Below are 22,851 nucleotides of genomic sequence, written 5' to 3'. Positions count from 1 at the left end.
CTACACCTATGTCTCTATTGTTGAACATTGCCATGTATTTAATGAGAGGCGAGCCTATTTATTTAGTATATTAATATGGTCACTATCAGCATCTACCATTTATTAGTAGTATGGGGAAGTTGTGTTTGATTCCAAGTTTGTACCAGTTTGTTCATTTCGACTGACTTTTTTATTACAGTACTGATTGTGTGTATCTACCGTCTTTTCGCTGAAAAAATAAATTTTGATCGCACGACCATGTGTTGTTTACATTGTTTACATTTTTTCAGTATACGAATAATATAGGATGATTTCTTGCCAATGGAATCAAAGCAGTGTCTCCATCTAACATACCAGTTGTAATCCCGTATCAATTTCCTTTTTAGTTCACAAACGTTACAAAATAGCAGTCTCCGCTGCAATTACCGATAACGTAACAGGAACGTCTGCTATTTCATCACTATATTGGCGAGAAAATCACCCTATATATACTTATGTACTTTATTTATATCTTGTTGGTAATTTTTATAAACTTAATACGTTTAGTGTAAACGTTGTTCGGTGTAAATGCAGTCGAATTAAACGCTTATTATTAGTACTATTTTAGTCTGCGTATCAAAAGTGAGTACGGTAATTTACAAGAATCATGTGATTCGTATCATGAAGATGCGTCTGTATGCTGTATGCGTATATAAACAGAACGTATAATATTTGCTATTATAACGCACTTAATAAAAAGTTTCAGAAGTACCACGAAAGCACTATCATGTATTTTCGGTTCAGTGTTAGTCAATTTGAACTAAAAATTCCTTATTAATAACAGCATTTTACAAGAAATTATGGAACTTGTACGAAATTTTGTTACTAACAAACTGAAAAGTTGCCTTCTTAAACTACCGAAAAAATCTTGTTTGTATCACGTAAGACATATCAGGTGACGTAAATTTCATGTCAAATTAAATGTAATTAATGCAATAATTATTGTAACAAAGATATGAAATACATTTTAATGTTACTTTATAAACTATATCTAGAAATGTCACTTAAATTGATGAATATGTTATTTCGAGTTTAAAGTATAATTATTTTCTTTTAAAATTTTCTTATTGGTTTTCAATCTCGATATATATGTAGAACAGAAAATTAAAGAATCTTTGATTTCAAAATAATTGTTTGCTATACTTAGGAACAAATTTCTTAGACATAAAAGGTATTAATTTTGAGTTATATATCTTATTCAAGATCTTATTACAATTTCATACAAAATATTTGTATTGTAGACTAGCAGAGGTAGGAAAATTAGAAACACCAAAATTGCAAGGAAAATATGAAACTGGTCAACTAATTTTACATAGAGTATTTGGATATCGTGGCGTAATACTATTTCCATGGGTAGCAAGAATTTATGATAGAGATATTCCAATTAAAAGAGAAGAGTAAGTATAAAGCACATGAATTGTTTATAATTGTTACATATTATTATCACTTTATATAATTTAATTGTAATTAAATTAAAACTAACACTTGATTATAGAAATTCAAACGGTAATTTTAATAGCGTAGAAAAAGAAGTAAAAGGTAGAACTCATACATTCTACCAGGTATTAATTGATCAAAGAGATTGCCCTTACATAGTAAGTATAATGAGTATATAGATTAAATAAATAAAAATCAACATTTTATATATCTTATATGTGTAAATGTAATGTAGCGTGCTCAAGCAGAAGCTGTAACATTTTTGGATAACCATGAAAGTAGTCGTAGCTTATATGCAATACCAGGGTTAGACTATGTTGCTCATGAAGATGTTTTACCTTATACTACGAATGAAAAACCTGCATTACAACATGAACTTTTTGATAAATTTTTAATATATCATCCAAATCGAGATCCATGTTTTGTTGCTCAAGAAACACTTAGAGCATGGCAAAAAAAGAATAACTCATGGTTGGAATTATCAGATGTTCATAAAGAGACTACAGAAAATATTCGTGTTACTGTCATACCATTTTATATGGGTTGCAGAGGAAGTCAAACTAATGCTGTACATTGGGTATGTATTACAACATATAATACAAAGAGTATGAATAAATTTAGTTTTAGGTTAATAAAAAGTTCTCTAATTAATGTAGTGGCGGTACTGCATCCGGTTAGAAAATTTGGGTGATTTAAGTGTACAATTACGTGAAAGACATTGGCGAATATTTAGTCTCTCTGGCACGTTGGAAACTGTTAGAGGAAGAGGTGTAGTTGGTCAAGAACCTGTTTTATCAAAAATTCTACCTGCCTTTCAATATAGCAGTCACGTGAGTTTACAAGCTGCAAGTGGCCATATGTGGTATTTATTTAATTATTACTTCATATTTGATTAAAAAATATTAATATCATTAATAATAATTTTTATGAATTATCAGATTAAATATAAATATCGATTCTCTATATAATCAAAAAATGAATGGCTGTTTGTTTTAACTTTTAAATTTGTAATGTTTGATGTTCAGATTTCACAAAATATATTTGATTGTTATTAATTTATATATAGTAGAATGTAAGTTGTTGCAAATTTAAATTGAAACGATTAATTGGTAATAATTGTGACATAGTACTGTTATCATAACAATATAATTACAATGTTGTTTTAGGGGTACATTCAGAATGGAAAGAGAAGATGGATATGCATTTGATTGCAGAATTCCACCCTTTTCTTTGGAATCAAAAGTAGAAGAACCATCTACACCAGACACTTAACTAAATTTTGCAAGATCAAGCATAAAGTGATTATAATTAAATGTTTCAATTCACTGAAAATTTATCAACAATTAAATCTAAAATTATTTATCTAGTAATATTTATAATACTGACTGTAATATTTGTATATAATCTTCATAAACATATTACTTCATACGAGGTTGGTTTTAGGCACATAAATAAACTGTAATTGTAGAGTATGCTTATTTATCATTTAGCTTGTAAAGATTATAGTTTTATAAAAATAAAATTTATAACTTGACTTTCCATCAGATGTAAGTATTACACCAATCCAAATTTTTTGACTGCCTATTAAATGATATGGATCATATATATTTTTTACATACATAATTTTATTTTTATTATTCCTTGCTTGTTAATGTAGTTTTAAAAATAAATAATACATTTTTTGAAAGAATCAAATTTGTTTACAAATTCATAAAATTAAAATAAATATATTATTTCGCACTAAATGTGATTTATATTTATATTGAGTTAACTTTGTATGGATAAAAAAAAATTCTATAAACATTACATATCGTTTATTTGCAATAAAAGTGATGCAGCACATTTTTCGGGAAAAAATGTTATACTTTAGTATTTATTAAAATACAAATAATATCTGTATACTAATAATGAAAATAATTATAAAATATTTTTAATTCTATCATTATTTAGAAGTGGTATTATTTTGTGTTCACGGAAATTCTATGTTTATGTACATGAAGCTTTATTCATTCGCCAGTACTAGCCTACCCTACTTCTCATTTTGATTGGTTTACAGTATAATTTTTGAATTACATGAATTGGACTGTGATCTAAATGTATTTAATATTTAAATACCTTTAGTAAAATTTACGAACTAATGTGAAATGTAGACAGAATTATTACTCTTATACTGGCTATCAGACAAATCTCTACACTAAATGTGTATGCTCTTACCGTGCTAATTCTTATGACACATACTTGGTGAAAACCTTTGAGTCCATTGCAGTGGAGTGAAAAGAATCCACCCATCACGATGGTTACTTGTGAGTTATGCTTGTATTTACGTTTATATTTTTAGTTTTCATGTTTATTTCTTGATGTAACATTTTTACAATATTATGAATGTATATACGGAAATTTAATATAATGTTTTATTAAAAATTCAATGTTATTTTAGTATTGATACTTGTTATTAACGCGAAATTTATTTTTAAAAAAATTAGAGTAATGATTAGTTCATGACAACATCTGATTGTTTCGTGAAACGAACGGTTATGTGATAAGTTTATTAAGAAACAGATATAATTTCCGTAAAATTTTGAATAATTTACTGAAATTAGGAATATAATAATGAAAGCTTTATATGCGCGTATATAATTTCAAAATGTGAATGCTTTGTAATAAACTTTGTTTAAACATTATATGAAATACAATACTATTTACTAAAAATTATTATTTCGTCATTGTGTTTATTTAAGATTTTGATATGACTGTTATTACAATGTTCAATTATTTTATTTTCAATTAGATGACATTACAATGTATCTGGTGTCTTCAATCAAACCATACAACGCTACTATAACATTAATTTTCTATATTATTTTTTATTTTTTTGAATATAATATATTGTTTAATCTATCTATTTCTTTTTTACACTCTCAAAATTATGTTGATTTTTATATAATATTTATAATACAATTAGTTGACCATATTTATTAACGTTAATAAAGGCTAAAAAGATGTAAACTAAAACAATTATTGATTATAAAAATTAGAAGAATTTTATTAACACATAATGTTAAGGTTTAGTTTTTATTTGCATTCCTATATTTTAATGTGGTTAAGTTATTTGTAAATATATCCGTAGAATATAACTCATTTGTCTTTAATATATTTGATATAAAAAGTGAAACATTCCTTTATATTTTATAAAAGCTTTCTACTTGACCATTATTTTTAAGAATAAGGAAATATTATTTATTAATGAAGCTTTAGATCTTCTATAGGCAAAGAAAAAGGATGTAGGATACTTGGCTTAAATTAAAAATATTTTACTCCTCTTTTTTTTAGCAACAGGTGTTCTTACAACTGAAGTCTTAGATCAATTACGTGAAGCATTTTACGAGAATAATCGCAATATCTTGGCACAAAATATATGTACAAGATCCAATCCCTTGGAGGCCTGTGTTTCGCGAAAAGTATTGGAAGAATCACAACATGTCTTCACTCATAAGATTGAAACAGAAGGAAAACCCATAACAAATCAAAAAACTTCTGGGCGATGTTGGATATTTTCAGTTTTAAATGTTATAAGAACTACCTTTATCAAGCAATACAATTTGGATGAATTTGAATTTAGTCAAGCTTATCTTTTTTTCTGGGATAAGGTTAATATTACATTATCAATATTTGATATATAAAGCATAAGCATTTTATATCCATAAATGTATTAATTATTTTGTAGGTTGAACGATGCAATTATTTTCTACATAATATTGTAAAAAGTGCTAAACAAAATGAACCAGTAGAAGGTCGCTTAGTATCATTTTTATTATATGAACCCGTTTGTGATGGTGGACAATGGGATATGGTGGTTAATCTTATAAATAAACATGGTCTTGTTCCTAAAGTTTGTTTTCCAGAATCATACAGTTGTGAATCTAGTTCCCGCATGAATGGTATTTTGAAGAGTAAACTAAGAGAGTACTCCAAAGTTTTAAGAGAATTAGTAGCAAATGGAGCATCAGATGAAAGATTGGAATCTCAGATACTGGAACAAATGTTTGTAATTTATCGAATAATTGGTATTTGTTTGGGCATACCTTCAGAAACAATCACTTGGGAATATTATGATAAGTCAAAGAAATACAATTCTATTGGACCAATTACACCACTAGAGTTTTATGAGAAATATGTAAAAATATATTATAATGTAAATGATAAAGTATGCTTAGTAACAGATCCAAGGCCATCTAATCCATATAAAAAACTTTATACAATAGATTATTTAGGAAATGTTGTGGGTGGAAGACTTACATTATATAATAATCAATCACCTTCAGTATTAATGAAATTATGTGCAGAAAGTATAAAAAAAAATGAACCTGTATGGTTTGGATGTGACGTAAACAAAAGATTAGTAGGTAAACAGGGTATAGAGGATCTGAAAGCTTATGATTTTGCACTAATGTTTGGAACAGATATTCAGGTTAATCTTACGAAAGCAGATAGATTACTCTATGGAGACTCTATGATGGTTCATGCAATGGCATTTACAGCTGTTTCAATTGATGTAAGTTAATAAGATTTCACAAAAAGATTTACAAAAATATGTAAGCACACTTTTTATCAATTTTAAGATATAAATAATTTATACATATTTCGTAATATGATTATTTTCAAAGAATCTTCATATGTAAGATCTACTAAAAGTTTTTCCATTTCCAGGATTATGGTAACATAAAAAAGTTTCGGGTAGAAAATTCGTGGGGAGAAGATCATGGACAAAAAGGATATCAATTATTAACTGCAGACTGGTTTTCTGAATTCGTTTTTGAAGTAGTTGTTGATAAAAAATTAGTACCTGCAGATGTTTTATCTGTATTTAAACAAGAACCTATTATCTTACCTGCATGGGATCCTATGGGTACTCTTGCTCACTGATAGTAATGTAAGCTTAAACATTTAAAGATAAAGTTTCTTAATTAATAAAATATGTATAAAACATTCAGGATTGAACATAAAATAAAATTTTAAGCACACTGGTACAATAAAGTACAACAAATTAAGAGTTTAACATTTTTATAGTTACTTAAGAACAATCAAGAAATAAGTTTAGGAAGTTAAATTATAACATAAATTATCTTATCTAACATCCGACTGGATGCCATTAAATAAAATATTAACAATGTATATTTAAAATAGTTCCTAAAATTTAAGGTTATTGCATGTATAATATAATTTTTAATTTATTATTTAAAAGTAACGTTCATTTATCATGTATAAAGGAAGTTTTGCCTACGTTTTGTTTACTATCACAAATTTTATTTACATTTCAGTTAACTCTACTATTTGGGATACATAAGCTAAATATATCTACAGTATAATGAAACACCAAAAAGTGTAAAATTAAAGTATGTTATTAGACATTTTTTGAACGTACATATATGGTGAATACCATGATACCATTATAAAATTAAAAGAGTAGTATTTAATTCAATACTTGTGTATGTACTTATATTTTTAAATTTAAATAGTTTGAAAGTGGAAAAACTATAATCAATAATTGTATGAAGATTAATAAAAGTATTTGGAGATGTAAAAAAATTTTAATTATTTCTTTTTATTCAACTGTTACTATGAACTTTTTATTAACATGTTTTGTAAATAACTGCAAAAAAAATCATCTTTAAAAAGAACATTTTATACATATATTTCATTTATTTTTGAACATAAATATGAAATTTAATTGACCTAATTCTAAGACTTTTTAGGATAATTTATATAACTAATACTAACAAGTTTTATGTCGTTTTTTTTGCATCTTATAACAATAACTGAGTTTAGCCCATACACCTTGACACATATTTTGCAAGCGAATGTCATTTTCATTAATTGCAAATTTATAAATACTCCTCACTAGTTTTATTGGAGTTTTTAACTGGCCCTGTTGAATTAAACTTAAAGCAGCATATAATTTACAACGAGCAACCAAAAGGGGATCTCCAAGACGGAGTGCTAATTCAAACTGCTTCACAGAAATTTGTCCTGCTATTTCAGCCTGTGTAAAAATATGTTACTCTCAAATTTATGCAACTTAATTTATATATTATGTCATTGTTTTTTATTATTTGAAAAAAGTATTAAATTTATTTGTAAAAGAAATGCAATTTACAATAGTTGAGTATATGTTGTATTAACTTTATCTTTAATCAAAAGATAAATAAATAAGTAAGTTCATGTATTTACACGACTTACACAATGTTGAAATGTTTCTCCTAAGGCAGAAAAGGCTCCACCTAAAGTGGATAACCAAGACATAGTATGATCAACTTCTTTCCTTTCCAATGCTAACTGTGTTATCCTTTCATTCCTGAAATAAGAAAAGTGTATATCATTACATATTGTTTTATGAATTATTAAACCAAAATTGTAATTTATTTTTTACCATTTATAATCTAAGAACTGTTTCTTCGGTGTGTGTAATTTTATTAAGATTATCCCTAAATTTATTTTATCTGAGAATTTGAATGCTAAATATTGTAACAATTTTTTTAATGCAGCTTTACGATATGTCTGTGACTTTATTAATGTTACAACATATACTGATACAACATAGGCATTAAATCCTTTTTTATTTAAACAAATTTTATTTACATTTACTATATTATTTCCATTAAATTCATTTATATTACCATCTATTTGATTTATAATTTTCTTTTCTCTCACTTTTTGTTCGTATTTATTTACTGAAGACGGTGTAACTATAAAACTGTCGAAAATTGTGCTGCCTTTGTATATAATCAATTTTATCGAAGTATCCATTTTTCTTTAATTCTTAAAAATGAATGGTCCATTGCGTTATGTGTGGATACATTACAACATAACTATATAAATAAAACATATTATAAATATTTATCACAAATAAAATTCCGAAAAACACTACAAATCTTTTATCAGTATCAGATACAAAATTTATATCAGTAAGATTAAAGGCAATGAATATTCTGTAAAAGAATTAAACCGACATATACTTCCAACATTTCTAATACATTTGTGAATATCTTGTTTGCTACGAAAACTTTTGAATGCACAATTTAAGGTTAGAAATGTAATTGACTGTACGTATGGTAAAGAAGTAGGAATGCTAGGGATAACATTACAATGTACATCATTAACGAAATTACTTTTATTATTTTTTTAATATAATAATTATAGTATATTAATACCAAAATAAATTCAACACAAATTTTACATATAATACTTAATAATTTAAAGACATTTAAGGTTCCACTGAATTTTGTACATATCTATATTTATAATAATATTTAAAGAATATAACAGAATGAATGTACTATATACTATATACATACATATGTAAATTTTATACATGGTTAAGATAATGTTTTTGAGTATTTTTTAGCGTGAGTTATGCCAACACTATCGTGTATATAATGTTATAATATGTTCGTTAAAAAATTTATTAACATAGTTCAAAATTTGTGATGACTACGAGTAATTCTTATGCGGCTAATGATAATATTTACCCATAGTAACAATTATTAAGAATTAATTCTAATTTTTACAATAGAAATGGTTAAAACAGCATAATTTATTTATATATAGTGTATTATGTTAACAGGTATAATTTAAGTTATTAAGTTGTATTCTGCACGACGTATATATTATTTTAATAAAGAATTAGCATATATACTTAGGCATCTATAAGTATACTTAAATAAGTGTGTAGCCTTAATTAAGAATTTATATCTAGATTTTAAGTATTTTAAGATGTTCGTAAAAATTAATTTTTTTATACGAAAAAGATTGCTATAAATATTATTTCAACCATTTGGATGTTTAGTTGGTTTGAACGAAGTGTTTTTATTGGATATTATAAACCACATACAGAATAGTAGAAAACCAACAAAAATGTATGCAATTAATACTGTAAAAAATAGTTCAGATTCAAAACTGACGTAGCTACTATATTTGTATATACTACGCAATTAATCGAACATTATTCTATATAATAGAATGTTTCTAGCAACGAATAAAAATAGAAATCGCATGACTTACACATGCAATTCATAAACAATATATGCACATATATTAGATATAACAAATTTGTATGTAAATAAGTTTAAATATTGAATAAATTTGCAATATCTTCCCTATGATTACTTTTTAAACAGCTGGTTTATATATTTTTTCGTATTTGTGATTGTTTCAAAAGAAAATTGAAGATTATTTTCCATTTTAATTATTAAATTTTATATTTTTATGTATTTCCATTATCTTACTGTGGAAAAATTGATTAGAAATATGATAATACGATTCAAATATATTTTTAAGCCATTATAATGCACATAAATTTAAAATATCAGAAATAAATAAGTATTCTCTGTGAAGCATATTTACAAATGATTTACAGTACAAAACGATTCAATTATTCGTTACAATTGTTACAAATTATATAATTATTTAAAAGTAAATAAACAGTACAAATATATGTGTAATGTTATTTTACAAACTTTACTTGAATTTTAAATTATTGATTATTAGAATATACGTTATAATTAAATAAATAAAATTGTGATATAGTTCAGGGTAATATAGAATGTGTTTTGCGCCACTGTGCGCGTTATACAACGGCGCAGTTATTGGCATTTCCCAAAATTTAACCGACCAGTCAGATTCTACAATCTGAACACACCTCTGTGACGAACCAATCAGAGCACTGGTATCTATTGTTGCGGTATAGTAATTGGGGCAACGTATGACAACTAAAATTTAATTTGTCGCGTAATATTTATAACAAAATGAAAAAGAGATTGTTGCAAAAAATTCCCATGCTTTTTAAAATCGCTTTTAAACTGATCTTTTGAATAGATTTTATATTAGGAAGAGTTCTGTCGGAAGGTAAGCGCTTGACTTGTACGTCGCTGGATGCTACGAGTCCCCACCTTGCGATTCAGTCTAAGCTTTGACGAGTACCTCTATTGGTATTGGGGTCTCCGACTCGATCGTAGCAGGTTGGATTTACCCCGTTTGTCACTGAGAAAATAGCCTTACTCAATATACGTTTCATAGTGGAATATTTAGTATTTTAATTCGTTTATTTCTCAGTGAACATTAAAGGGAAATCTCAGCGTTAGACAGGTTGCGATTCATTTTATAAGTGCAGCGTCTTGTTGTTGACATTTCTTACATTAGACACGCGACGGCAAGGTATGGCGTTTTTGAGAACGGTGCCGCGTTGCAGTGCCGGTAAAAAGCTAAGGAAGTGTGTGCCACTTCCCATCGGGTTTCTCGAGAACGTAACGAAGCCATCGGTGCAGTTGGTGCAGGTGCACGAACGTGAATACACCGGCGCTGCTGCTAACGTGAAGCCGGTTCCACGACAGATCGACCCTTTGGATTTGAATTTTAACGATCCAGTAGCAGCTTTTAAAAGTAAAACTACAAGAGAGCTCTTCCGTGCTTACTTTGTGTATCAACTATGTTCGATCAACTATATTGCCGAGAACAATATGAAGGTAAGTCCTACGAGTTTATATATATGTCGTATAGGACGACGTTACACGTAAATTGTACGGAATATATTTGTCATAAATGAATTAGTTGTATGACGTGCAATGATACGAAATGGTATATTTAATCTTTATGATTTGTATAATATATTTTGGAAATGACGTTAAAATGTATTCTGTATAATTTAACGTATCCATATCTATACGTTTTCGTGCCGGCTGCTACGACATTGGAAGGTTATTTTAGAGATATTATTTTTTCTATTAAGATTTAAGTAAAGCTATGGTACGGAATTCATTAATATAAACTGAGAGTAGTATCGTTTTGATAGATTTTTGTCATTGTTCAGTTTTATTGTTTCATATTTTCATTTTTAATCTACATCATTTCACATGTTCATAATTTAGTAGTTCTATAATTTTGATTTATTAATAATAATCAATATGTATATCTATTTATAATAGATTTATACGATACATGTATGTTATATATAACAGGAAAAAACGAAGCCACTTTTTGCTGCGTATTTTCATGAAACAGAAAAAGAATAGAGAAATTAGGTGTACAATATTAACCTCATTATCGAAATGGTTTCAAAGTAAATCAATTGGTAGACTTTGTAGATATGAACTACACATACACACACACGTATAATATAAATACCAATAATTTGTGAAATTGTCATTCTCGTAGTTTTTTAATTCAAATTGCACAATGCAGAGTACAGTAATAAATCGTGAACTAGAAATCTAAGTTTGAAAGTAACAAATCTGTTGTTAAGATTAAATTAATAAAATCTATGTGTTATTCTGTTCTACTAGAAGGAAATCGTTCGCGTAGTTTCTACTTGTTAATTACACTGTATATATACATACATGTTGAAACAATGTCTCGGATTGGAAGCAACGTTGACGGTATGTAACGAATACGTAATGTTTCGCTTGAAAATTTTTATGCCAGAAAATAGTTCGTTAACTGGATTTCCTAGGAATTCCTAGGAATGTAATTTTTATTAATTGTAGGCAGGACAGTGACCTTTTATTAAGAGCGCCGGTATTCGTACGCGATTTGTATGTGCAATGACGTGGCATGGCGCGTTATTGATTTTAGTAATGCTTAATATGTACATTGAATCGACCTAGCAATTTTGTCGCAAACTTATACTAGCAACCAATTACGTAACTTCCCAGGAATCAACGGTCGAAGCTATCGTAAAAATGCGTAATCCTGTGTGTAGCTCTTACACTTTTGTATTCGTACATGTTTCATTCGCGTTTTTCATTCTTTCTATATTCAGTTGGGAATATTACGCGGGATAATTTAAGAATAATACGAAATATGTTTCATTTTCGTGGTTGACAATTTTTGACACAATTTTTATTCGCAATTCGTGTTCACATTTGTTTAAGAATATTATTCAAATGGAATGTTCACAATCCATTTGTACAAATTCCATTTGTAATTATAATAAATATCGTACTTATTCCATACGTTTCTTTAAAAATATCACACAATGTAGTGTAACGATGTAATAATATATATGAATGTACATATAGTACATAATATTAACAATACTTGCAATGCTTGCAAATTTTTTATTTATAATATTTTATTTGCTATCAAGTTTTCTTCATATTTTTTTGAAAATGTTACACGAAATAATTTAATGATACACGAAGTTAGAGTTAGATTGTAAAACAGTAATTTGCCGAACCTCGCCCTTTCACTCTGTTTTTTCCACAATATGTTATGTTTTCATAAATTTATATTTCATTTCATTAAAAAGAATAAACAGAATATAATATTTTCACACTAATTCTTTGTATATGTTTGCTAACATTACGTAAATTTTAACAATATATGTAATATATATTATTCGTACAACTTTTTATTTAGAAGTTCTATTTGAAACTTATGTTTAAAAATATTGCACAAAGTAATTTGGCGATCTACTTAGTACCGAAGGCAATGAATAGTAGAAGGGATTATAAAAATAATTTATACACATGTATATAAATGTATTTGGTAATTGCTTCTTAGATAAAAATTCGATGAACGTGTCACAATTTACTTGGTCATCAAGGGTATCGATAAATTAAACAATATTTTAAAAGTAGATACCTTTCATAATTACCGTTACTGTGACTGGAATTGAAAAATCTAAATACTGTTGAACAGTTTTATACACTGAAAATTTTATATGCATCATTTTGTTGGTGTGGTTTTCCACTCCGTATAGTAATCTAAGATTAAATTAAACAATTCATGGAAGTTCGAGTTGAAAAATTAAGATACCTTGCGTAATACACTACGAGCTTTCATAAATAAATCAATTCTCATTATGATATCTCTGATATCTAATGTAACAATGCATTGAAATATATATTTGTACTAACAAGAACTCGATTCTCATTATTTTATCGAATGACAATTTGCCGGTATTTATGTCACGTTAATCCCGTCTTCGTTACGTATGCATTACATCGATTTCAATTTACAACGACTTTATTCTTATCGGAAGACAGGATTACATTTCGGCTCTCTTCTGCATATCATTACCATTAAACTCTTACAATAGCCACACTTTTACCATAAACGGGTGATCACTGTTACCGTTACCGTGTTACTCTGAATTCGTAAAATTGTGAATGTATCTTTACACAACGATCGAAACATTTCCTTTACCGTATCGAGTATTATTGTCAATTACTTCTTTATAAATATTTCTAAATATAACGAAGACTTCCCGTTTTACAACTAATTCTAGCCCCATTTCTGTCGTGCACGTAAATAGAAGGGTACGGACTTGGTGATTCGTTTCCTATCTCGTACGTCTAAACTGTGCTGCCGTATTGATTATTATTGATTTTTGAAGTGCGACGCGATTCGCAGTCTCTCGCCATTAGTCAGCAGATATACTCGGCACAACGTTACACGTTAAACGAGTTTTTCCGATGATATAATTCGACGGTACATTGATTTTTTGACTTTCCGCGTTACGTAACGTAGAATCCTTCTACGAAGTTCGCTTCGAAGCACCCTCGGAGCAACCGAGTTGAATAGTGTCAGTTGTCACGATGTAATATTAATTGCTCGAATCGTTCGCGATATCGAGCCCGGTTTTAACCTATTCATTCACAAGTGTACTCTGAAACAGTGTTAACGTGATTTACTTATTATTGCAAAAAGCTTGTCCCGTTCTTTCGTTCGTTTGCGTAATACACAATACACGAATGTACAATTTTTTTGTACTTTTTCTTTTTAGTTAATAAAAAAACCTTCACGATACAATCTCGAAATTTTGAATTTCTGATATTATAGACGTACAATATTTGCGGAAAGATCCAATAAAAAATGATGCGATATTGATTCGTTGAGAAGTACACGCTGCGAAGCGTAATTGATTTTAGTAATTTATTATATAAGAAACCTCGTCCCGTTTGCGTTTCAAGAAATCAAATATTTAAACACTTCATTAAAATGTACGTCTATGCTCGATATACGTGATTGATGTATCACTGAGAGATTAATTACCAGAACACTTGAAACGGCCCGTTGATACAGTGCACATCGATTAGATAAAAATGGGATAGGTCGATAATCATTTAGTAGCTGATTCAAAAATCTGTAATCCCCGGGAAAATCCAGAATGTTAGACCGATACCGTCTCTGATAGATTTATTATGTCTGACAAAGCGTTTTGTCGTTCTTCGCGTACGATAAAAGTTCTTTTTTTTTCTTTCTACATTACCTTACTCTTACCGACATAATTTCCATTATTTTCCAAGATAATTTTCACATCTTACCGCCTGTTCGATTATTACCCTATACCAGTATTATAAATAACCTAAAAGAATAATATTAAAAATTGTAACGATACAGAAGCGGTGTACGCTATAAATTTGCAAAATTGATACACGCGGTTTTACTTGTTTCGTTATTAGTTACGATTTTTCACCGAATACTCGGTGATAACGCACGTAACATATATTGGGTAACGTTGTGGTAAGGTGTTAGATCAAGGGCGGGGTAACTTTATAAATGAATGTCCTTTTAGGAACGTATAAGTTACGAGAATGATATTTTAGTTCGCGCTTTTTCCTTACGTTTTGTACACAGACTAACAACGGATGGTAATTTAATAATAGCGATTTTTTAACCAGAAGATACATATAATTGAAATACGTGTAAGAGTCGCAGTGAACACCTGAAAAGCATTTGTTATCTCTAATTTAGATAATTATATAGGTACAATATGTAGAGATAAAAGTGCTTTAGTTTACGCAGGAATTATGCCGAGAATAATGCCCTTTAATAACGAAATACTGAACTTTCGTTAATTAAACGTTACACGTACTTTAAATTGACCGAGAACAGGAAATCCCCGCCGCTCTCGTCGTTATTGATCGCTTCATTTTGATCTAATCTATATACTATACTTCAGAAGCAAGTTCTAACGATGAAATGCTATTGATTTTTGTAAGAATAAATGTATATTCCTTCAGATCAGTCGTGTAAAGTAAAATAAATTTTGACTCGCGAGCCAATTTGCACTTTGTTACCATATCGTGGCTCGTATACGTATAATTTTACAATAGGCAGAAATATTTTAAAAACAATCTTTCCAGCCGTACCAACACATCGTTACAGTGTTACGTCACGAGTTAACGTATACAGGATTGAAAAGAATACAACTATTTCCATGGATATAAGTAAAAGAATACATTTATACAAAATGATGCGTATGTACATTTATATGCACGGCGTACGTGTTTGCAAAAAGGTTATTTTAAAAGAAGCTTTTTTCTTATGTAAAATTATCTCATTATTTTTCAAATACACTTGACGTTTCATATACTTGATATTTCAAATTTGGTTCGAAATATTTGAATCGATGTTGCTCACAGAATTGAAGAAAGTTATCGATCGGTCATCCTTGATTTTTCACGTGTCCCGTTGTTTCTCGTTACTGGAAAAAGCTATTCGACGCGAGGTAGAATACTTACGAGATAATGGAAGAAAATATAACAAAGAGATGAAACGAGACGCAAAACTACGAAGAGGGGACCGCATACGTGTTTGACATACTTGATTTAGATCGTTAGTCGCGTATATTTTGGCGGTAGTAGACTATGGGACTAAAAGATCGTTTTTATGCGTTGTTCGTTCCTTTGGACTCACAATCACGGGTATTCGTTACGTAAATATATCGACACGGTCGTCCCATCTGTTCACACGGTAGAACCTCGTCAATTCTTTACATTCGGTTTATCGTGGTTCGTGTTGGAACCATTTTGAGCAAAATCATCGATATTTAGATATCGTGTAGTTAATTTAAAGAAGTATTCGATTATCTACAACGATGTGTCATTGAAACGATCTTAGAGGTACATTTTTACATCGAATGTTCGTGTTTAGCAATTGACCAACGTTTGTATTCAAATGATACAAAACGCAACACGACGATCGATCGTGTAAAATCGTTCGCTCGCAAACGAGATTTACAGGAGGTTTGCGGACAGGTTTGATTGACCGTCTTCGCGAAAAAGATTGGTCAAACCAGCTCAAACTCGCGGGTAAATATCCAGTAATCCTTTGCGTACATGGGCCGCTTAACTTGTATCGTAATGCAAATCCAATGTCAGCACTGTTTATAACATCGGATAAGAGTGGTGATAATGTTTGGCAAGAGAAAGGATAGAATTGACGCGGAGAACTTTCAACATTGATTCGTAAACAAATTTCTTTTTAAAATGAATCGTTAGTCTTTTGAGAATATGATCTTAAATTAATTATTTAAAATGATATCTTAAGCTATTGCGGTATATGGATCACTGTGTGTATACCTTAGATTTAAATATGACGGATGTTTGGATTATCTTAAATGGTACTGTGGCCAGTTAGAATAAAGTTGTTAACATTTAGACGAAGTAGCAAAGGAAAAACGATTTTTCATAGCGGTTAGGGAAGTTGTAATTTGGTAGTTCGCTGGTATCAAATCACACTCATGATTGATAACGCGTGGAGAATTAAAGACCGCGACTAAGATCTTTTCAGTTAGCTCCTATAATCTGTAGGTACTGCATCTTTCAATTTCGATTTCTGCACAAATTGTTCAACGAGGAAACGTTCAAATCTTAAATGTTAAACGTGACGATAATATTATCGGAACAGTGAACAACGTATACACTCTAAATCAGAAATATTTCAAATCACATCGCATTGTAAACGGAACGCAAATAAAATAATAATCGATAAAATTACATCGAAGAAACGGATACGATTACCACGTAATTTTATATAATTGAACAAAGAGCAAGTAACCGATTCTCGTTCGGTACGTATTTAAAATACTACCACCGATAATAATAGTTTCAGAATTCAAATATTTCATTTCGAAAAATTGAAACACTTCGCTATATTTCTGTTTCGAATTTTTACTCAGCTTCGTTCGTATTGAAAGCAATCGAGCGGGCGATCGACCACGGTACTCGAATTACGATTACGATTACGATCGTTAGAATTCTTATCGAATTCATGGGTTTCAATAACGTATAATGCTCGTTACGTTCCGCACGGTATGTCAGATAGTGGAGCGTTGTAGGTGCGTGACGAGAGATTAAAAAATCGTGTAACGCGAGATATGGAGAGCGCCGGCGCTAGGTAAAATCCGTGGAATAGAGATAGGAATAGCGAGAGTTAGTGCACCGTTGCAGTCGTACGTTCACTGCACCGTTCCCAGACGTTGTAACCCTGAAAGGCTGACTCAAAGTGGACTGTAGACTGTTACCTCGAGGCGCTCGGTTGTCAGACGTTGTTCAGACAGTTGCCAGACGATATTGCACCGTTTCGAAATCTTTCCATAAACATCACGTCTACCGTCGTGTCGTTCATACTGATCGAGACAATAAGACGGGTTCACGATCGCAATGGAACAGCCAAGTTCCGCACGGGATCTCACGCGTTCTCACGTGTGCAACGTGAGCTGCAGTTCGCAACGCACGATGCATTTAAATCGTTCCGATCCGATAATCGAGCTCAATGCAAGGATCTCGTTGGATAATTATTTTATTTTCACATCGTTTCGGACAAATTCCGAATCCACGATCAAAAATTATACATCGGGACACGTCGTTCCGTGCACGTATTTACGAGGTGTGCGCAGAAAGTATCCGATCCCTGGATGTATCTTTCTATCTGGCTGTGTTATTGTGGAAAACTGGTTTTCACCATTCAGGGGGGACCTTTATGTTTTTGTGTCTCTGCCAAGTGGCACAACCCTGCGGATCTTCGGCCGACAACGGTATGTAGTTGTGTAAGTGTTGGAAATTGTGAGTGTCGCATCTCACAATGACCGAATCCGTTCAGGGAACAGTCTGTGATAAATTTTGTCAAAAACTTCACCGCTTTTTGTCCCGAAACTGTAGACACGATTCGTGGTGTTTCCGACGACGAATTTACGAGCGATACACAAATCAAACGAGCAACATTTGGCCATCCTTAAGCAACATTTGGCTGTAACTCGCATTGAAAAGTCCTGGAAAAGGAAAGAGGAATTCTAAATCTTAGAATTCTAAAAAATATTTATTTCAGAAATTTTTATCCAAGATTTAGAGACAAATCGCTGAAAAATTCGTGTCACAGCCGCTGAAGGAAGATCAAAAGAATTATCGAGCGCAAGTTGGCCAAAAGATAATACGGAATCGATCGAAAAGATCCCGAAGCAACATTTGGCTGTAAAAGGAAAGAGATTTGGGGACGCAGAGAACGTAAAACGGAATAAAGTAGCTGTTGGCTATTCCGTAAGCTGACTTTAAGGAGAGCATCCGGAAGTGGGAGGATCGCTGGAAGAAGGTTGTGACTTCCAAATGGAAGTAGGTACTTTGGCACGAGTTTAGTTATCGCGAGAGTGGGGAGAGGAGGGCGGTTTGTCTTACAAGGAGGGTCCAAGGCCTTGGGGTCACCGGTTTAGTTCAAATTTTTTCGAAATGGAAGATTTTGCTACCTTGTTGTTGAAAATGTATACGATTGTATGCGCCACTGTTCGATAACTAAAGCCAGAACATTTCCAAAAACACCTCGTACATTTGAAGTTATAAAATTGTAAGACCTTAAAATATCGCGTAGGTTACCGTCAAATTTGGAAAGATTAATTGTACAAAGGGTCTTAAGCTTCCACTATTTGCAATGATTTTAAAGTAGACACCGAGCGAATTAGCCCATCAAGGCCATTTTACCCTCCTCTACTAGGGAATCGCTGCAAGCTTCAATTGCCTTTAAATGGTACGGATAGATTTAAAACTAGAGAAGCGTGGCACAATCATCGTTAGTTTCTCACCGCCAATGAAATCTGTTCACCTGTTTCTTTCACTTTTATATTTACTTTCTGATTCTCACTCGGTCCAGACGGTCCTTTACCCACTTATGTTCGGCGACACCGTCTTCGGTCACGTGGATGTAAATATACACGTCTTACGTATACACGTATAACTATTCATATATGCGTTCACACTCGCCGCACAGACTAGACATTGTTTTCATGCTTCCTTTAAAACTATGAATAGATTAGCTTCCCTCCATATCTCAAATAAAGGCGATGCACAATGGTTTACACGCGTCAAAATACGAATTAAATTCACAGCATTGTTATTTTCATGTTGCTCGTTACGAGAGATTACTTTTAAGGTTGTTGTTTTTTTTTGGTCATGAAGTCTGATAACTATTTCCATGTCGGAGGTTTAATTTGAATTGTAATTCTTTTCAAACTGGTTACGTTAACGTTGCACACGATCAAACTTTTACAACAATGATCGCTATCATGGAACTTTTTAAAATGTAAAAAATTTCAGCGAGATTGAAGTTCGAGATCGAGAATTTCAGCTGTTTCGTTGTTTTTGGTACATAATTTGTCTCGAAGGGATTTAAACCAAATTTTTGATTCGTGAAAATTGTTGATTATTATAACTGTGTAACACAAGTCTTGTAATTTTTTCTAAATTAATTCTAGATATTAAATTTTCTTGCAGCTGAAAGAAGTATTTTTCCTGTCTTGCTAGTTCACTCCAAAAAAATCTATGCGATTTATCACGTTTCATTTTTATGCTAAAAATTAATTCGTATTTCATTGATTTTCACTGAGGTTGAAAATTTGAATTTAGTTCGCGTTTTGACGGTTTTCGACTACTGCGCGGCTTCCATTATCCGTCGAAAACGTTGAATTGGGTAAATGAACCGCCGACACGAACGACGAGCGAGAGTGGAACGCGGAAACAAAAGAGACAGCTGTATAGGTAGAGAAGGTTTACCTCTGAATGGCTCTGATAGGCCAGTTCGATTGCCACTTACTGTAATATAGTCGCTATTGCCGGCTCTTGTTACGGTTTAGAGGTCAACAAACTTTTTCAGAGACGAGTCGTCGCTTTACAGAGATATCTACACGTTGACCGGAAGCTTGAGAAATAAATCTTCGTATTTCAATTGTACAGAAATCTAGACCGGTAGTGATTAATCCATCTTGCACGGTTGCCATTCTAAGAAGTGGGTTATTTAGTTAATTTATTATATCTACTCCGAGAAATTGAAGAAAGTCGCTGTTCAAGAATAATAAACACCAAGAAAATGTTTCGAATGTTAGATTCGGACAATAATTGATCGGTCTTTCATTATTTTGCATACGATTAATCAACTGATCGTTACTCGGATTAATAAGCAATTGTAAAACATACATTTCCGATCTGTATCGTTGATGGCTGTTTTATTATGCAACACTGGCAAACGTACGAAAGGCGACCACCTCACGAACAAAATGTACGAAACAAGTGTTGCATAATTCGATGATTTATTCTGTAATTAATTTTTCAATTCGTTCGTTTAATTACTTCATAAATATACATTTTCTGAAACACGTTTAGTAACTTTATTGACATACCATTGACTTATTCGATCAATCGCAATCCAAATAGTAAACACTTTGCGATTAATAATCAGGAAGCGAATCAATGTTTACAGTTTTGTTTGATCGGTCTTGTTATTTATTGGCTGTAATTGTCAAATGCTTGGCAATCAACTTGATCACGTTTTGCACAAATCTCTGCAAATTTGAAAGGTTTAGTCTAACATTCTTAACATTTCAGTTACGCCTGTACCAATATCGGGCTTTCGAAGGTTTCTTAACGTTTCTTTAAAGATAAATGATAAATGTCCTTCGTTTAATGAAGCAGATCGTGATAAGGAGTTTTCCCAACGTCCTTCTTGAGAACAAGACTAGCCGCATTCCATGTCCTTCCGACAACCAGCTATCCCCACACGAACGCCAAATTCCTAAAGGAACCCTGCCCAAAAGTACACTGTGTACAGGACACGCCATGTAAAATACGACAAGAGAGTACCTTGAAAAATATTGGCAATATTCAAAAGTGATATCGGGCAAAATTGAGGAATTGTATCTAGAATTGGACAAATTCCTTCTTGTTTCTTTTTCTCGATGTACAGGCTTCAAAGAGATTTAAAAATGAATGGTCACGAGTAAGGAGAAAGTAAGCACTTAGCATTATTCTCGTGTTCGAAGTAACGATTTAAAAATTAACGAGTTACCGTTCAATTTTCGATCTGGTGTTGGCAATATTCCTCGTGTGTATTCAAACATTACTCGTACTATTTAGATCCGAGTTAGACGACCATTTTTCATGTTGCGGATCGTGCACTGTGTATAAGTAACCTTGAGTAATTATGGTCATTGAACTTGTCTGAATGTAAACTACAAATACACACGTTGAAAGCTTTATTGTTCTATTAAAGAAGACACGGTAACCCCGAAGCAGCCATTATGTGAAAAAATATAAATTTACTCAAAATATATTTCTTCTAAAACTTCTCAACTTTATCTAATACGATAATATCTTTTAATGTCGACATTAAAGAACGTTAAAGAATAATTTTTCTAGTTTTATTCATTTCGACGAACATTCACTTTTAATAGAAACCCAAAGCCAATGTCTAAACTTACCGATCTAAAATCCCTCGTACTGTCTGTCCTTTCTGTATTTCTATTTTTATCCAGTGTCGTTGGTGACTGAAAATGTTTCTCATTCGACCATAGAACCATAAGGGGTTACATACATATGTATGTGGTTAAATGATCGAAGACGGGGGGTCGATTGTGGAATTTTCTCTCTAGTAAGCCATTATCTCTATTTAACGAATAATCTTCCTACATTGTACGTGTATTACTTCCTAAAGTAATTGAATTTGTCACTTGTTTTGCGTTAGATCGATTTACGCAATACGGTAGAAAAATATTAAGAAATATCGCTTTAGGCCATTTTCCGAATCACTGGTATATTTATGGACAACATCTAATCGTGCAGATCTACCTCACCCATATGTATGTTTGTTATAAAAGATTATTGACGAGGTATTTCGTATTTCGCTCCATCTTTCTGTTTACGCGATACATTTACGGTTTTATTCGAACGATAGTTACACGACGTGTGTGTCCCTGTGGTCTTAAAAGGATTAAGAGGAAGGGAATATCAATTTACGATGTACCACACGGTTTGCATAAAAGTAGTCGCCCGGTGACAGGATATATGTGGTTCAAAAGAGGCAAGTTTAAGTCTTTTAATACCGTAAGTGTTCTCAGAATTGAATAATAACTTTTGCTAGCTTTAACATCGTTTTAATCAATTTTGATCGAGAAAATCGGGTTGATTTTATTTTACCTCTCTAGTACATATTCTTTTTCGACGATTCTCCATTAAAACTTTCATATTGTTAAAAAGATCTTTCTATTATAATTTAGCCCGTGCGTGTTCTACCGAATGTGTTCTCTGGATCTTTTAAAAACATTATACAGCGAATTACGCAAGTTCTTGATCACCTTGA

At 31.2% G+C, this 22,851-nt stretch overlaps 4 protein-coding genes across 8 annotated transcripts in view; 3 read left to right on the top strand and 1 right to left on the bottom strand.

The window, feature by feature from the left end:
* The first annotated feature begins 647 nt into the window (after nt 1-647).
* Poldip2 (DNA polymerase delta interacting protein 2) lies at nt 648-2,994 on the top strand. 3 transcript variants are annotated; one of them, XM_076324952.1, is made up of 7 exons: nt 648-913; nt 1,166-1,189; nt 1,260-1,415; nt 1,514-1,613; nt 1,691-2,032; nt 2,112-2,285; nt 2,622-2,994. In XM_076324952.1, the coding sequence occupies exons 1-7, from the start codon at nt 819-821 to the stop codon at nt 2,661-2,663; spliced, it is 933 nt and encodes a 310-aa protein (XP_076181067.1). In that variant the 5' UTR covers nt 648-818; the 3' UTR covers nt 2,664-2,994. The 3 variants fall into 3 exon arrangements, with proteins under 3 accessions (XP_076181067.1, XP_076181065.1, XP_076181066.1); XM_076324950.1 differs by having other exon boundaries at nt 654-913; nt 2,112-2,317; XM_076324951.1 differs by lacking the exon at nt 1,166-1,189 and having other exon boundaries at nt 659-913; nt 2,112-2,317.
* A 499-nt stretch (nt 2,995-3,493) lies between these two features.
* LOC143153965 (bleomycin hydrolase) lies at nt 3,494-7,041 on the top strand. Of its 2 annotated transcripts, none has more exons than XM_076325658.1 (5): nt 3,494-3,758; nt 4,792-5,102; nt 5,180-6,007; nt 6,163-6,385; nt 6,774-7,041. In XM_076325658.1, the coding sequence occupies exons 1-4, from the start codon at nt 3,749-3,751 to the stop codon at nt 6,376-6,378; spliced, it is 1,365 nt and encodes a 454-aa protein (XP_076181773.1). In that variant the 5' UTR covers nt 3,494-3,748; the 3' UTR covers nt 6,379-6,385; nt 6,774-7,041. The 2 variants fall into 2 exon arrangements, with proteins under 2 accessions (XP_076181773.1, XP_076181772.1); XM_076325657.1 differs by having other exon boundaries at nt 3,496-3,758; nt 4,786-5,102.
* Nucleotides 7,042-7,131: 90 nt separating this feature from the next.
* On the bottom strand, nt 7,132-8,544 carry LOC143153966 (uncharacterized protein F58A4.6). Its single transcript, XM_076325659.1, has 3 exons — nt 7,883-8,544; nt 7,693-7,807; nt 7,132-7,495 (listed from the first exon to the last, which is right to left on the bottom strand). Exons 1-3 carry the CDS (start codon nt 8,257-8,259, stop codon nt 7,229-7,231), a joined length of 759 nt encoding a protein of 252 aa, XP_076181774.1. The 5' UTR covers nt 8,260-8,544; the 3' UTR covers nt 7,132-7,228.
* A 1,898-nt stretch (nt 8,545-10,442) lies between these two features.
* Nucleotides 10,443-22,851, top strand: part of Slga (proline dehydrogenase slgA) — a 42,721-nt gene continuing 30,312 nt past the window's right edge. For both annotated transcript variants that reach the window (XR_012993958.1, XM_076325755.1), the window contains exon 1: nt 10,443-10,973. Coding sequence is in view for 1 of the 2 variants with exons in the window: in XM_076325755.1 (XP_076181870.1) it covers nt 10,668-10,973 (306 nt within the window). In the remaining variant the exon portion in view is untranslated. The remainder of the gene's footprint in view (nt 10,974-22,851) is intronic.

This window comes from Ptiloglossa arizonensis, chromosome 13 (genome assembly GCF_051014685.1).
Source record: "Ptiloglossa arizonensis isolate GNS036 chromosome 13, iyPtiAriz1_principal, whole genome shotgun sequence".
Classification (NCBI taxonomy): Eukaryota; Metazoa; Arthropoda; class Insecta; order Hymenoptera; family Colletidae; genus Ptiloglossa; species Ptiloglossa arizonensis.
This window is presented reverse-complemented; position numbering and strand designations above follow the sequence as displayed.

Coding starts and splice junctions, on each gene's coding strand:
- LOC143153966 (XM_076325659.1), bottom strand. CDS start 8,259: ATGGATACTTCGATAAAATTGATTATATACAAAGGCAGCACAATTTTC. Junction 7,808..7,882: donor CAGTTCTTAGATTATAAATG/GTAAAAAATAAA, acceptor TTCTTATTTCAG/GAATGAAAGGATAACACAGT. Junction 7,496..7,692: donor GAGAAACATTTCAACATTGT/GTAAGTCGTGTA, acceptor ATTTTTACACAG/GCTGAAATAGCAGGACAAAT.
- LOC143153965 (XM_076325657.1), top strand. Junction 5,103..5,179: donor ATCTTTTTTTCTGGGATAAG/GTTAATATTACA, acceptor ATTATTTTGTAG/GTTGAACGATGCAATTATTT. Junction 6,008..6,162: donor TTACAGCTGTTTCAATTGAT/GTAAGTTAATAA, acceptor TTCCATTTCCAG/GATTATGGTAACATAAAAAA.
- Poldip2 (XM_076324950.1), top strand. CDS start 819: ATGGAACTTGTACGAAATTTTGTTACTAACAAACTGAAAAGTTGCCTT. Junction 1,190..1,259: donor AAATTTCTTAGACATAAAAG/GTATTAATTTTG, acceptor TTTGTATTGTAG/ACTAGCAGAGGTAGGAAAAT. Junction 2,318..2,621: donor GCTGCAAGTGGCCATATGTG/GTATTTATTTAA, acceptor ATGTTGTTTTAG/GGGTACATTCAGAATGGAAA.